The sequence below is a fragment of the Puma concolor genome, chromosome F2 (assembly GCF_028749965.1).
Source record: "Puma concolor isolate L17-30 chromosome F2, mPumCon1.1.hap2, whole genome shotgun sequence".
NCBI classification, from domain to species: Eukaryota; Metazoa; Chordata; class Mammalia; order Carnivora; family Felidae; genus Puma; species Puma concolor.
Genome location: NC_141684.1, coordinates 42708501 through 42724977, shown reverse-complemented (window position 1 = coordinate 42724977; position 16477 = coordinate 42708501). Strand labels below are relative to the sequence as shown.

Here is a 16477-nt window from a genome sequence, read left to right as displayed (position 1 = left end):
CTATGGTGCCTAGCTGTTTTAGTAAAACCCTAGTCTAGAAGTTGCTATGAAGGTATTTTTTTAGATATAAATAATATTTATAGTCAGTTGACTTTAAATAAAGGAGATTACCTTCCAGAGTATGGGTGGACTAATGGCCTTAAGAGCAAAAACTGAGGTTCCCTCAAGAAGGAATTCTGCCTAGGGACGCCTGGGTGGCTTAGTTGGTTTAGCATCCAATGTTGGCTCAGGTCATGATCTCACAGTGAGTTTGAGCCCCACACTGGGCTAGATGCTGTCAGAGCGGAGCCTGCTTCGGATCCTCTGTCCCCTTCTCTCTCTGCCCCTCTCCCACTCCAGCTCTCACTCTCTCAAAAAAAATAATTTAAAAAACTTAAAAAAAAAAGGGGAGTCTTTTTGGGACTCTTTGGGACTCTCTTTGGGACTCTCTCTCTGCCCCTCTCCTGCCCATGCACACATGTGTGCATGTGCACTCTCTCAAAATAAATAATTTTTTTAAAAAAATGCAACATAGAAAGTTGCCTGCTGTCACAGGTCCTTAGCTTACCCTACAGATTTGACACCTGCCAGCCTCCCTCAATCACATGAGTCAATTTCTTAAAATAGATAGAAACAGAGAGAGGGATCGATTTCCTATTGGTTCTGTTTCTCTGGAGAACCCTAATACAAATGGAAAATTAAACCTGCACTAGAAGTTACTAGAATTTCTGTTCATTGACAACTAGGAAGTGGGATGAAGGGCCATAGTAGAAAGCCTTGTTGAGCATACCATCCCTCCCCATTCCTACCCTTCTCTCATCGTCCTGAGGAAGAACCTCTCCAGGACCCCAAATATTCCATCAGCCTCCTTCCCTTGTCACTGATTTGGAACAGAAGATGAAAAGGACCACCATGATGGTAATAGTCCACCCCAGCACTGGGAATAAATGCTTACAGTGACAGGGCTTTTTTTCTGGGGGTGGGGGGTGGGGTGGGGTGGTGGTGGTGATGAAAATGTTCTAGAATAAGATAGTGGTGATGGCTAAGCAACATTGTGAATACACTGAATGCCACTGAATTGCTCACTTTAAGATGATTAATTTTATGTTATGTGAGTTTCACCACCTCAATAAACTGTTTTAATGGTGAATTTTATGTTTTGGAATGTTATGTTATGTAATGGAATTTTGCCTCAATAAAAAAAATGCAAACACACACAAAAAAACAAAATACATCCACCTCCTTCCTTCTGGGAAGGAGCTTTGAGTCTGCTTATAGAAAGCACAAGCTGTGCTCTGTGCCTCCACATCATGAAGCTTATCCAGGGAAACCATTTCCTCATGGGCTGGACAGAGTTCTGTATTAAGCCCATCTGGGTAATAGACCTCAAGCTGAGTTCATCAACTAAGCTGTTATCAACAAAGCAAGGGATATGTTGGCCTCCATATTTACTCTTTATTTCCCAACCTTAGCGAGGTACAAAGACTAAAGGGCCCCAAAGCTGTTGGCTTCCAGTAACCGAGGTTGTCCACATCCCCTCGATCCTATCTCACAAGACCACAGATTATCCCAGGGGCAGAGTGACTGGGATATGAAAACCTGGCCTAAGTCATGAAACTTCTGCTCTGCTTTTGCAATACATGGTTTCTTGGTACCTGTGTTGTGTGCTTCTCCAAAGAGAAATAAATCTAAAAATGGATGCAGCCTGTTGTATCTTATAAATTTGCTTGTCCATCTGAGCAAAATAGGCGATGTAATCAAATCAAAATCAATTCTAAAATATCATTTCTATTGTTCTGTGGCAGTATAAATACCAACGGGTGCCAAATATTTCTATCAAGATAAAGATAGCAACAAAGATGAGGGATAACACTCCTACCCCCTGCTATTCCCTACCAGTAACATTAAAACGACTCAGAAAATGTCTGCAGGATTTTGCTGAGGATTTTATTTCCTCAAAAAATAAAGGAATTATTTGTTTTGGTCTGCTTTGTTGGCTTTTCATTACTCGAGAAGAGACTTAACAGGATTTTTAATGAATCTAAAAAAAATTCATAAAAATTAAATTTTATTTAACGTTTCAGGTTTTCAAGTAGGTGTAACAAACTCCAACAAACCATTCTGTCTGTGTCAATAAGGATTCTTCTTTCACAAATTTTTTTTTAATCATAACAGCTGTATTCTGAATTGGTACTGATTTTGTGGACAACAAAGGATCTCAGGGATGGAAGTTTGTAATGGCTTAAAGCAACAGGGCAGCTATAGAATGCCACAGGAAACTAGTCTAAATCAAAAAGCCCTGTATCATACAAGGTAAGAAGAAAATAATATCCCTTTGTTGAATCCTTCCTTCAATGACAAAAACAGCCAGGTCTACAAACCCCTCTAGAACCCAGTATTAATTTGGGACCAACTCAGAGAAACAGTGCCATCTGCTGATTATACATGCTATTTGCTGCAAATCACAGAATTTCAATTGCCAATATATTATGATACTAAATTGCCCAAGCAATGTGACGTAGGTCAGGACTGCACCAGAGAATGACAGCAGGGTTTTTTGACTTGTTCCTTTATAGTACATCCTGTTAAATGGACAAACAGGCTGTTGGGAAGTTGAATTCTGCTAATCAGAGCTGTTTGCATTTTAATTCATCATTGGTGATTTGGTCTCAATGAGAATGTGATTAATGTATTCATATTATCATTTAGAACTAGAATTCACGTGACCATGTGTCAAAGGTGTATTTGTGTAATTAGAAATGCCTTAAATGTGACTCAAATCCTACCCATCATACTGAGAACTTTCGTCAGTTCATGCGGCAGATAGTTAGAAATCGTGAAAGCAAAAACGGAAGTCTATTGCTGCCAGAAGGCAAGAAAAAACTGTTGGCTCTGTTTTCTTCAGGGTCCAGCACAGCCCCATGCTCAGCTTAGTAAATACCTTGAAGCTTAGATCTATGAGCAAGGAACCCAATCATGGTGGTTAAGGAAGAAAAAGAATTGAAGTATCTCACTCACTCATTCATTCAATCATTCATTCATTCATCCAATCCCCTACTTTTAAGTAGCCATTTTGTGCCAGAGACCACACAAGGTAATTCAATCCTAGGATGAGTAAAATAAATTCCTATCTTCAAAGAATTCAGCCTGGTGGAAGAAAGAGCCAGGTAAACAGTTACAGACCATATGTTAAGTGCTATATCACAGACCTAGGGGCAGGGGAGCACAGAGAAGGGGAAAAGAAGGGAATTCTTATAAACTAAGCATCTGCCACAGGAAAGGTGCTTTATATATGCAACCCATAGGTTAACTGGGTGCCCTTCCACATCTAAATTAAATGAGTTTGAACCCCCACAAACTGGCCTGTCAAAGTCCAAAGCCGTCCTCAGTTTCCAAGGGCTTACCATCACCTGTGCTTCTCAGCCTCTGGGCTCCCATGTCACACTTGTCGCCTTTGTCCCGTGTCACAAGGTTTCCCTCACAAAACTCAGCCTCTTCCAACATTCCATCAAGATTTCATGGTGGGAAAGAGATAAAGGGAGGGCTACTTCCAGAACTATGCAGCAAACAACTACATGGAAAACAACTGTTATTCAAATATCCTCCAGTTCTGTCACTGGGAATTTTTATCTAACCCAGTCCCAGCCTCCCCTCCATATTCTCATTTTTCTTTCTCTTCACCCTTCCTCAGATTGCCTTTAAAATTCCAAATTTTTCTCCTTCATTACACTTTGACAGCAACCAACACCCAAGGCTTACTCTCTCCCACCCAAGTTTTAATAAGGCGTTTCTCCAAATAAAGACTAAGAGAAATTGATGCAAGCAGCCAAGATAATATTTCTCTCACTAACCATACAATATTTCACTTAAGTCTCACGACTACCCTTAGACATGTAATTGAACAGTTTAGAAAACTCAGTTCATCTAAGACAATATTAACCCTATCTCATAGGTTGCAAAGCTCTTAGCATTTAGAACACAGCAATAAGTACTTAATAAGTGCTAGCTATCATTATATTTATCCCTACATGTAGCTGCTTTATCTCTTTTCTACCTACACTTACTACCTAAGTAATGGCATCCAATCTCATGACTTTATTAAATACCATACATATACTGACAAAATCCCAAATTTATCTCTAGCTTTGACCAAGGCTCTGAACTCATTTATGAATCTTATTGGACATCTTCCCTGGCCTATCAAACTTGACATAATGAAAACTGAACTTCAGATCTCCCACAAACCTCTTTTCTCAGTCTTCCCATCACACTAACTAGCAATACCATTCCTCCTTCGGCTCAGGCCAAAAATCTTGGGAGTCATTCTTGACTTTCCTCTTTTTCAATCCATTCATAAATCTTGTTGGCTCTGCCTTCAAAAATATTAAGAATCCAACTGTTCCTTAACACTTCACAGCTACCACCTGGTCTAAATCACCATTATCTCTTAACTAGATTATTGCAATAATCTTGTAACTCATCTTGCTTCCACCCCATGTTCCACCATTCCGTTCCATCACCAGAGCAATTCAGATCATGTCTTTCCTTGGCTCAAATCCTGGTGGTTTTCCATCTCCCTCAAGAGTAAAAGCTAAAGCTCTCAAGACCATCTTCAGTGCCCTCTACCATTTGAATTGCCCCCCACCATCATCTCTTTGACCTCATTTTTTACTACTCTTACTCTCTCCACAATGACCTCTGGCTGTTTCTCAAACATGTCATACACTCCTTCATCTGTCTCAAGGCCTTTGCACGAGGTTCCCTCTGTCTGGAACATTTTTCCAACAGAATGTCATGGTTCTTTCAGGTCTCTGCATAAATCAACCCTATATAAATAGCAATCCACAGCCCCACTTTAATATCTTTCCTTTATTCCACTTATTTTTCATAGCACTTATCATGTGCTGTATTACATATGTGCATTGTTTTCTATGTGCTAGAATGAAAGTGTCAGGATGGAGACTGCCTGTGGTATTCATTGTTGTATGCACAACCCCAAGGACAATGTCCAACATGTGCTAGCTACTCAATATTTGTGGAGGGACACCTGGGTGGTTCAGTCCATTGAGCGTCTGGCTCTTGATTTTGGCTCAGGTCAAGATCTCACGACTTCATGAATTTGAGCCCCAAGTCAGGCTCTGTGCTGACAGTGTGGAGCCTGCTTGGGCTTCTCTTTCTCCCTCCCTCTCTGCCCCTCCCCACTCTCTTTCTCTCTCAGAATAAATAAATAAACTTTAAAATTAGGGGTGCCTGGGTGGCTCAGTTGGTTGGGCATCTTTAGGCTTAGGTCATGGTCTCATGGTCCATGGATTTGAGACCCACATCGGGCTCTGCATTGATGGCGTGCAGCCTGCTTGGGATTCTCTGTCTCTCTCTCTCTGCCCCTCCCCTGCTTGCTCTCTATATCTATTTCTCAAAATAAATAAACATTAAAATTTTTTTTAATTTAAAAACTATTTGTGGAATGACAAATGAATATACTCATTTAATCAAAATTAAGGAAGGCAAGAGTTTCAAGAAGAAAGTGTTTGCCAGTATTTAATGTGAAAAAAAGCTGAGATAAAGACTGAAAAAAGTTCACTGCATTTATCAGTTAGGATGGAGGCCAACAGCTTTGGGTTGACAGTGCCCAGGAAGAAAGAAAGGAAGACATTAAGAAGAGAACTCTTTTCTGAAAATGGATAGTGGTAGTGACTGCACAACACTGTGAATGTACAAGTGGTAATGCTTTCTGCAGAGTCTAATTTTTCAAATAGTATAAAGCAAAACTTATACTATTTTTTAAACTTTCATATCAGCTCATCCAATTAAATTATTCTGCCTACAAGTATTTACAATTGAATGCCATCAATTATAATTACTAAAATGCTTTTCTTCAGTGATACGTCGTGGATAATGTCATGGGTCAGCTTCTGTGGAAAACATGCTGAGGCAGATTTGCTTACAGGGAATTTGTTGGGAAGTGCTCTTTGGAACAACATCTGTAAGGGAGTGAGGGAAGCATGACTGAACAGAGAGAGAGGCTGAACTGCACTAAAGCTGCAGCAAAGGCCTCGACTGAGGAGGTCTGGAGCTGGACCGTCCTTTAGACTTGTCCTGAAGAGCTCTGGAGCTGGGCCTTTGCAACCTACATCAACAAATCACTGGATGACAGCTACCCTGTGGAGGGAGCATAACCTTGGGTGAGGCAGCGCTTTTCAGCTCAGGGCTATACTTAGGCAGGGATTTGGCTAGGAGTGGTGGCAGACACCTAGGGAAACAAACACACTGGCAATCTGGACAGCACGCTCTAGCATCCACTACAGTTTAAGATAGACAATAAAGTTACTAGTCTCTATCATTGTATTTTTTAAAGGATTTTACACCTGAGAATAACATGATGCAAGATAGATACTGAAAGAAGTTTTATATGGAAAGCCTCATATATGAGGTCTATACATAGGGCCAAGAGACACCATTTTTGCTTATTATAAGTTGACTACTTCCTCACCGACAAATTTGGGCCTATTCATGAATCCTAGATGTACAACTGCCCAGGTATGGCACTAGAAATCTGAAGAACTCAGATTTGCTCATACATAATTATTGAGTCTTTATTCAAGACCTCAAGACAATATTCAGCCTAAAAGAAATTTTCCTAAATGGAAGCAGAAGCTGATTGTAGATGCCCCAGCTGGAGACTGAGAAATTCCTTTCTCCTTGTAGACTTCAGTCTTCTAAAGCTTGCTTTGTACATTAAAATTAAAACTCTCTTTTTGATGTCAAAAATTACTACAGACAACCCTCGACATGAGGGTAGCCGAACCTTTCTTAATTCAGAATACAAACAATGTTTGGTGGACACTGCTTTACAGACTGCTTGTCAGTGCCCCATGTGTCTAAGGTCTCAGATTAGGAGCTGGTGTTCTGAAGTGTCCCATCGTCCTTCATCTCCTGCCCCAACCTACTAACCAAGCTCACTCCAACTGCTTTGCAGCAACTATTACATTCAGTATCGTCAGCCTCTGCAGTCCTAGGTGCTGATTCTCTTGCTCCCTAGAGCTATAGTTTATACTGATCAAGCTTTTCAATGGTCTCACACATCTGTGTCTAATATTCCTAATCAAATCAGATTTCCCAGAGACTGAGACTAGGTATTTTACCTTTTTTTTTTTTTTTTTTTTTTTAACGTTTATTTATTTTTGAGACAGAGAGAGACAGAGCATGAACGGGAGAGGAGCAGAGAGACAGGGAGACACAGAATCGGAAGGAGGCTCCAGGCTCTGGGCCATCAGCCCAGAGCCCGACGCGGGGCTCGAACTCACGGACCGTGAGATCGTGACCTGAGCTGAAGTCGGACGCTCAACCGACTGAGCCACCCAGGCACCCCGGTATTTTACCTTTTTATAGTCCTTATTAAAATTCTTTAATGGGTATTTAATAAAAGTGCATTAATTATGAAACATTAATAATCTGATGACAGAAGCATGTCTTTAATATTTCAACATTGAAGAATACATACAAAAAAATTAAGCAACTCAAATTTTGACCATGTATCAAAATTATATTTTGCAACAAAAAATATAACTTAAATAATTCTATTAGTTTTCAAAAATTACATTTAATTATTATGTTAATTTTTTAAAGAGTTGGCAAGAGAATGTCATGAAGTAATCGCTTTTTATATAACAGTACTTTGGTTGGTTATATTCTGAAAAAAGAATGAGACATTTTCTCTTATTCTTTCAAGAAAAGGATCTGTAAGATTTAAATGATCTCCAGAAAAATGTTTCCATTGCTTCAGCTGTGACATGGAGAGAGGTTTCAGAGAGCTAGACTTCTGGTGATGTGGACCAAGCTGACAATTTCTAGAGATAGGGACTTTTTCCAATGAATCACCTGAAATAAGTAAAACAATGAGAAAATCCTTAGGCCAATCAATATCCTACTATAAATAGTACTTTTTTTATTTTATGACACAATGAGCTTATATAATTTATTACATTTTAGTCTCTGACTTCAAGGGCATCGTGGTCTACATTAAACAAATAATCAAAGAGATGTATTACAGGTATATAATCCCTTACCTAAAACCTTTGGGACAGATATGTTTCCAAATTCAGAATATAATTGGAACGATCTGGGACAGCACTCCATCATCAAACACATTAATATTCTGCAGCAAGTCATATGAATAGTCTTATGAAATGGGTTAATGACTACTTTAAGTCACATTGACTTAAAGTTTTTGCCACCCAGTAAGTTTGTTGCAAACTTATAAAGAAAAAAAAAAACAACTTCTGGTCTTTCAATCTTCCTAGATTTCAAAATCGAAGACAAGGCACTGTGCAGCTGTATTACAAACAGTGGTAAGGATAAGGAATTAAGATACAGGGGACTCTGAGCACATGTAACAAGAACTGACTTGTTTTATTAACATCTGAAGGATAAGAAGGCAAGAACCAGATGAGGAAAGGAGGTGAAGCACTCCAGGAGAAGGAACGAAAGTGAAGGGAGTCTGGCACAGTCTGACGAACTCACAGGAGCCCAAGGCAACCAGAGAGCCCAGAAAGCAAAGCCAAAGAAAGATGCAAGAAGTTGAGTAATGCAGGGTAAAGTGCATTCAAGGACCAGATGCAAAACACTGTGATCAAATCCTGAATGGCAGAGGCTAGTAGTTACTCATGAAATCCCTATCTCTTTCCTCCAGGCCACTCAGCCACATTTCTCTAGTCTCCCTTACACTTAGATGCAATCATGGAGTCTTGCCTATGGAAGATGGATAGAAGTGCTCTGGTCACTTCCAGGGCTGGCTTAGAAAAATCCCCCATATCACATGGTTTTCTACCTTTCTTCTTCTCTCACCTGCTGGCTGGCAGATGCAGGGATCCCAGCAGCGAACTCTAAGGCCTAAGAGGATGGTAGAATGAAAAGTGGAAGAAGCCTAGATCACTAAATCACCTCCAAGATTTAGTAGTAGTAAATAGCGAGTAATAGTAACTAGCTGTCCACTAGTTACTATTATGTGCCCTGTGACATGAATGAGAAATACACTTCTATTGTGGTAGGCCACTGTGCTTTCCTGTTACGGCACTACCCTATCCTAACTAACCACTTTAAAGATTTTAGTCTTAAATATATAATGGGTGGCTCAGTCAGTTGAGCATTTGACTCAGGATTTTGGCTCAGGTCACAAGCTCACAGTTTCTGAGATCAAGCCCCGCATCAGCATCTGCGCTGGCTGCATGGAGCCTGCTTGGGATTCTGTGTCTCCCTCTCTCACTGCCCCCCCCCCACTCACTCTTAAGCTCTCTCTCTCAAAAATAAACATTAAACAAGTAATAAAGATTTTTGTCTCAAAAAATCAATTGACTAATTAATTAAAATGAAGGGGATGGGGCGCCTGGGTGGCGCAGTCGGTTAAGCGTCCGACTTCAGCCAGGTCACGATCTCGCGGTCCGGGAGTTCGAGCCCCGCGTCGGGCTCTGGGCTGATGGCTCAGAGCCTGGAGCCTGTTTCCGATTCTGTGTCTCCCTCTCTCTCTGCCCCTCCCCTGCTCACACTCTGTCTCTCTGTCTCTCAAAAATAAACATTAAAAAAAAATTTTTAAACAAAAAAAAACTGTCTTTCCTTAATATCTAAATCCTGTCAATGTCAAAAATCATTGAGGTCTTAAGAGATGACAACATCAAGAATCTAGAAGACAGCAGGATAATACCTTCAAAGTACTGACAAAATAAAAACAAAAACACCCTACTGACTAGAATTGTACACCTAGCAAAGACAGCATTTGAGAGAGAGAAAAAAAACAAATATACTTTGAAAAATCAAAGATTGAGAGTTAACCACTAGTAGGCCTTTGTTGGAATAAGCAGAACATGAAAAGACAATAGGGCGCCTGGGTGATTCAGTTGGTTTAGTGTCTAACTTCAGTTTAGGTCATGATCTCACGGTTTGTGAGTTCAAGCCCCATATTAGGATCTCTGCTGTCAGCACAGAGAGCCTGCTTTGAATCCTCTGTCTCCCTCTTCCTCTGCTCCTCCTCGGCTGCTTGTGTGCTCTCTCAAAAATAATAAACATTAAAAAAATAATAATAAAGCAAAATAAAATAAAATTATAAATGTACATATTTTCTGACCCAACAGCACTGATAATTTACCTTATAGATATACTTGAACATATGGGAAAAGATGTATGAATAAAGATATACACTGAGTGGAAAGAACCTAATTGATATACCTAATTATACCCATAATTATACCTAATGATACCTGTGGGGGACAAGTAAAATGGAGGATTATATAAGGGAAAAAAAGAATAAGGAAACCTTCTGGAATGATATGGAAAGATTTCAAGATATACTATTAAGTGAAAAAGGTACAGACCTATATCTATTTACTATGCTACCCTTTATTGGTAGGAAAACTGGACAAGAATATATATTCAGAGTTATTTGCATGAACATAAAAATATATCTAGAAGGACACACAAAAAGCTAATAATGGTTATGGGATAGGGGTTAGAAATTAGGCAGACAAGGGTATCATAGAGTTTTCATATATACATTTTATATATTTAAATACTTGACCATGTAAATATATTAACAATTTATAAGTTAAAATACTTAATTTTTAAATCTGTAAAATAAGATAAAATTGATTTTAACAGAAAATTTGACTAACATGGCACAACTCTAAACTACGTAATTAAGAGAATATACATGGTTTTCATGCACACAAGAAACATTTACAAAGTCACCACATACCAGGCCACACACATCATTATAGTTACCAAAGAATCAATATCTCACAGACCATATATCTATCTGACTACATTGCAGTAGCCGGAACACAATAACAAAAACTAAAATACATTTAAAACATACTTTTATACAACACATGAGTCAAAGCAGAAATCAGAGTGGAAAATATGAAACATTTAGAACTGAATAATAAAAGACTGCATATCAAAATTATGAGATTCAGCCGAGAGGAAAATTTACAGCCTTAAATACCCATTTTAGAAAAGAAGTCTTAAAATCATCAAGCTAAGCACTCCACTTGAAAAATAAGAAAAAAAAACAGAGTAAATACAAGGAAAAATGAAGAGAAAATAAGCAGAAATTATTAAAATAGAAAAAGCATACAAGAGAGAGAATCAAATGTTGACTTACATAAAATATAATTCTTCCATGTCAGTCTTGTACAGTCTAACTTCTTAAACCTTTCCAACATAATTTACCAAGGGACTTCAAACCACTGGATATTGCTTGTTCAAGTCCTACTCCTGATCCAGTTCCTATCTGAACAGTGTCAACTCTGAAGGACTGACATTCTCAGGCTCACTTAAGCAGCACTGGGAGTCTGTCAAGTACTGAGAAGTATGGTGGCCCATGCTAACTGCCTCAGAAGGTATGACCACATTATAAATAAGCTCTAAACCAAAAAAAACACAGTAGGATTATTCTGTCAAGTATGTTTTTTAGGAAATAGAAATAAGGATTAAAAACATTTTTTGTAACTCTGAAGTCATTATACCAGGACTTGAAAGATTTTCCTAAACAAGTTAAACATTTAACAACTAATTCAGAAGATGCTAAATTGAGACAACTAATAAGGTTCTAATTAATATTTTCTCAAATATTCATCTGGCAGGTGCCCTATGACCTGAGCAAAAAAAGAAAAGTAATAAACGCAAATGGTAAATATTTCAGTTATTCTGTATTTAAATGTTTTCAACTGCTAAAGAGAGATAAATTAACTTTACCAAACTAACCTGTATGATCTTTGTCTCCTGTACATTCACAGTCAAGCAGGTCATGGGTAACACAATGTGAACTTTCATGTAATGTAAACAAATTTTTAAGCTCCTCTACCGAGAACTGGATATGTTCAGAGGTCTTGGTTAGGTCTACAACTGCCCCTGAAAGATCTTGCTTACTGATTTGTCTCTGATAAATCTTTTCTTCTATTGTACCTAAAGAGAAAACATTGATTAGATTTCCTTCAGATCTTTAAGTCTGTTATTTTTGTAGGGTAAAACATGTTTATTAGCATACTGTTTAACAAAATAACAATATTTCTGATATCAAAGTACAGACTGAGCAAAAAAAAATTGTTTTAACTCTTCAAAAGACTACATTTTTTGTCATACTGAAGGGTTATTACCTGTGGTTAGGAGTCTGTAAATATGTACAGGATGTTTCTGACCATCTCTCCATACTCTAGACATTGCCTATAGAAAACAGATGAAAATTCTGAGAGTACAGTGGAAACCAGTAGCCCTGTCCACATAAGCATATTGCTTATACTAACAAGATAAGCATATGCTTATCTTAACATATGTAAGATTAGGAATTCTAGATTTCACTTATAGCTTCAGAAAACAGAGCCCAGGCATACCCAAGCATTCTCCACTTCATACTCTTTTCCTGGAAAGAAAGGTAGGGATGAACACTATCGTACTGTAAAAAAACTGCAGAGTTGTCACACAACAGTGAGGGGATCTATCTGCATCAAAGAACAGGACAGCAAATTTGGACAGCAAGAACTCAAAGAACCAAGTATAGCATGGGCATGGAGGGTTTATTCTCATTCCAAGTAGCTTATGAATCCCTAAGATACCTGCAATCAGTTCAGGCTCTGGGTAGATTCCTGTGGTTTCACAACGTATCAATGATAGTGTAAACAGTTGGTGTTCAAATCCCACACATTCCAAAGAAATGTCTCACTTTCAACCAGCTCCTGGGAGATAAACTCTAAGCCCTTGTCAATTCCTGCCTGATTAGAGCATCTTAGTTTACCTAAGGCCTTGGGCCACAGAAGATAGTTTTTACCAACACTTTGACTCAGGTGTGGGCTATAGACCAGTTTGACCTGTGGTGGGGTTGGAGACTGAGCAACTTAGGCCAGCCACACTGGTACTCCATGCCTACATGACTGACCTCCAACAAAATCTCTGGACACCAAGACTTGAGCGAACTGCTCTGGATGGCAATACTCCAATATGTGTTGTCACTCATCAGTGCTGGGAGAATTAAGTGTTGTACATACAACGTCAGTGGGAGAGGACAACTGGAGGCTTGTGCCTCATCTCTCCTGAACTCCCCATGTGCCTTTTACCTTTACTGATTTTAGTCTGTTTCCTTTCACTGTAATAAACCGTAACTATGAGTATAGCTGTTTTTCTGGGTTCTGTGAGTCCTTCTAGTAACCACTGAACCTGAGGGCTGTCTTCGAGTCCCCCAACATAGACACTAAGTGAGTGCAAACTGTAGGTAGAAATCTGAAAATATGTGAAGATAGACTGTATTCCGAAGAAAACAAAAGCTGCTTCTGAAATATTTTCCTAAATCAGTTAACTTAATATCTTTACTACACCCTGCACAAACACTGATCAGAGCATCTATAACACTTTATTTTCTTTCCCTGATGGTCATGAGCATCCTGAAGACCCAACTGTGCAGTAGAGTAGAGAACAGAGAAATATAGGTTTGGGTCTGAATCCTGGCTCTGCCTCTTCTAAGCTATGTGGCCCAGAATAAGTTTCCATATCTTTATCTGTAAAACAGGCTAATAATATCCACATTTGCAGGATTATTGTGAACATTAAACAGATGTAAAGCACCTAGCAGAGTGCCTGATCGAAAGTAAGGGCTCAATATGCAGCAATTCTATATCCTCTTCATCTTCATATCCCTGGCAGGCTTTAGATCCCCAGTATGCATTCTATAATGTTTATTTTTTTTAATGTTTATTTATTTGTTTGTTTAGAGAGAAAGAAAGAGTATGTGCATGCACACAAGAGGGGCGGAGAGAGAGAGAATCCCAAGATCCCAAGCAGGCTCCTTGCTGTCAGCGCAGAGCCCAAAGCGGGGCTGGAACTCACAAACCATGAGATCATGACCTGAGCCAAAATCAAGAGTCAGATGCTTAACCAACTGAGCCACCAAGCCACCCCATAATGTTTATTTAATTCATAAATAGTCATACCTGGATATCAGTGGCTGGATTCCAATCAATATCATACAGAATTAAGTGAGATCCTCCAATAAGGTTAAGTCCCACACCACCAGCTTTTGAACTTAACAAAAAAATAAAATCAGAAGAGTATTTACTATTAAAGCCATCAACAATTTGCTGTCTTTGAGAGACTGGTGTTTGTCCATCAAGTCTTGTAAAAGCATATCCATGACGCCTGCATACTTCTTGTAGAATATTCAAGGTTTGTGTGTAGTTGGACACCAACACCACCCTGCCAATCAAAAAGAAAGAGTCTTTATATGTAATTTTAAAGCAGTATTAGGTTTTTTTAATTGAAAGGAAATACTACAGTGATACTATCAGTGATATTTATAGAACATGCAGCAATGACCTTGTACAATTAAATCACAGGTTCTCCTTAAAATTCAATTTTTAGGTTTTTTTATGTTTATTTATTTTTGAGAGAGAGAGAAACAGAGACAGAGACAGAGTGAAAGCAGGGGAGGGGCAGAGAGAAAGGGACACACAGAATCCAAAGCAGGCTCCAGGTGCCAAGCTGTCAGCACAGAGCCCAACACAGGGCTCAAACTCATGAATTGTGAGATCATGACCTGAGCCAAAGTCAGACACTTAACCAACTGAGTCACCCAGGCATCCCTTAAATTCAATTTTTAAATCAATATCTAAGAGATGTCCAGTATTAAGATACTGCTTTCTGCTTTCTTCACCTCTCTGAAGCCACCCTAAAAACATTAGAACAAGAAACAGAAATAACTCTACCTTTGATAAAGCAAGGAGATAGTTATATGTGAAAACAGAGAATAACGGAATGGTGACCCGCTGAGGAGTACAGACAATGTAAAACCTAAGTGCCCAAGGAGGTAGATTCTAATAAGAAACAAGCACAAATTTATTCACATCAGGGAATCTTAACATACCTCAGAAGGAAGGTGTTTAGACTGCAGCTATTGTAAGAGCACTGGTAAACAGAATCCAAACTCTATTCCCATGACTATTCTTTCTCAGCTAGAATGTTTATACTTTGGAGAAAGTAACGCAAAGAAAACTGAGACCAAGGGACTCTAGAAGGCAAGGTTATAGTGAGAAATCAAAATGAAAGTCTGTATACTGGATGTACGATCCCAGTTCCCTTTTACTGCCAACTCCCAGAACACCAGTAGCCAGGCCTTCTTCTCACATCCCACCTCAAAAAGATAGTATTGGAAGATTCACCTCTGGAATGATTTAAATGACCCTGAAGAAAAGGTCCACAGATAAGGAGTCCCCAAATAAAAAAGCCAGCTCACTGTCTAATTACCCAATGAGGGCCACCAGTCTACCAGCCCTACCCGGGCACATGGAGTGTTCAATTAACGTTTTACTACATCAATCATAAATATGAATGGATCACCAACTATTTGAGGTAAGGTTCCAACATGAAAAATAGAAACTAAAACGAATAAACAACAACAAAAAGAAACCTGTATGAAACAGAGCAATGGAGGAAACAGGAAACAATTTTAAGAACATAATTAATATCCTCAAATAAGAAACACCAGGGGCACCTGGATGGCTCAGTCAGTTATGAGTCCGACTTCAGCTCAGGTCATGATCTCACGGTTTGTGGGTTCAAGCCTCACGTCGGGCTCTGTGCTGACAGCTCAGAGCCTGGAGCCTGCTTCAGATTCTCTGTCTCTGTCTCTCTCTTCCCCTCCCCTGCTCACACTCTGTCTCTCTCAAAATTAAATAAATATTTAAAAATATTTTTAATAATAATATAAATAAATAAATCCAGGGAGAAATTCTGGAGATGAAAATGTGGATATAACAAGATAGCAGTGACAGCACATGATCTGGCAATACACTAGGGGAGCTGGGGATTGCACTGAGAAACAGGATGCAAAGGCAGAGAGGAAATGGGGGCTGTTGCTTTACAATGAGCTTTTTAACACCTTGAAAAATAAAAATTTTAAAACAATAAAATAATATAAAAAGTAAAAACAGTATTTTTTACAATAGCTAAAGCAAAAAATAAAAATAAGGTAAAGAATCTTTCCTATATATTTATATTATTAGCACTGGAAATCTAAAAACAATAAAGCAAATTTTAACAGTTATAATTTTAAATATCTATGCTAAGAAGGGAAAGATAATCCAACAATATATTTGTATTTCTTGTACCAGTTACTTTTTGTTACATAACAAACCATCCCAAAATTCAGTGGCTTAAAACAACAACCATTTATTTTCTACTTAGCTTACAAACTGTAGTATTAAAAAGAAAACCACAGACCCAAAATGGCATCACTTAGGTCAAGACCCCAAGTCAGTAAACAAGACTTGATAACTAACCTAATTGCAATTTCAGTCCCCAAGGAATGTAACCTTTAACCAGTCAACATGGAATTTCCTGATCAATACCAGGAAATTTACTGATAGACCCCTTCAGCTCCCCTTAGGAGGGCAACCCTGCTTAAACAATGCATTCCTTGCTAATAAATTCCTTTCTCCCCACCCCCCAACATTCGGCCTTGAAA

The 16477-nt window shown here is 38.8% G+C and overlaps 1 protein-coding gene across 7 annotated transcripts in view; it reads right to left on the bottom strand.

Moving 5' to 3' along the window:
* RAD54B (RAD54 homolog B) overlaps positions 1-16477 on the bottom strand; it is a 119701-nt gene that overhangs the window by 16968 nt on the left and 86256 nt on the right. For 5 of the 7 annotated variants that reach the window (XM_025922718.2, XM_086695458.1, XM_086695455.1 and 2 more), the window contains 4 exons: positions 13950-14211; positions 12126-12192; positions 11734-11934; positions 7424-7857 (listed from right to left, as the gene is read on the bottom strand). In XM_025922718.2, coding sequence (XP_025778503.1) covers positions 7640-7857; positions 11734-11934; positions 12126-12192; positions 13950-14211 — 748 coding nt within the window. In that variant the 3' untranslated portion in view covers positions 7424-7639. Of the gene's footprint in view, positions 1-7423; positions 7858-11733; positions 11935-12125; positions 12193-13949; positions 14212-16477 lie in introns of those variants that run through there. The other 2 variants (XM_086695456.1, XM_086695457.1) reach the window with 1 other exon arrangement.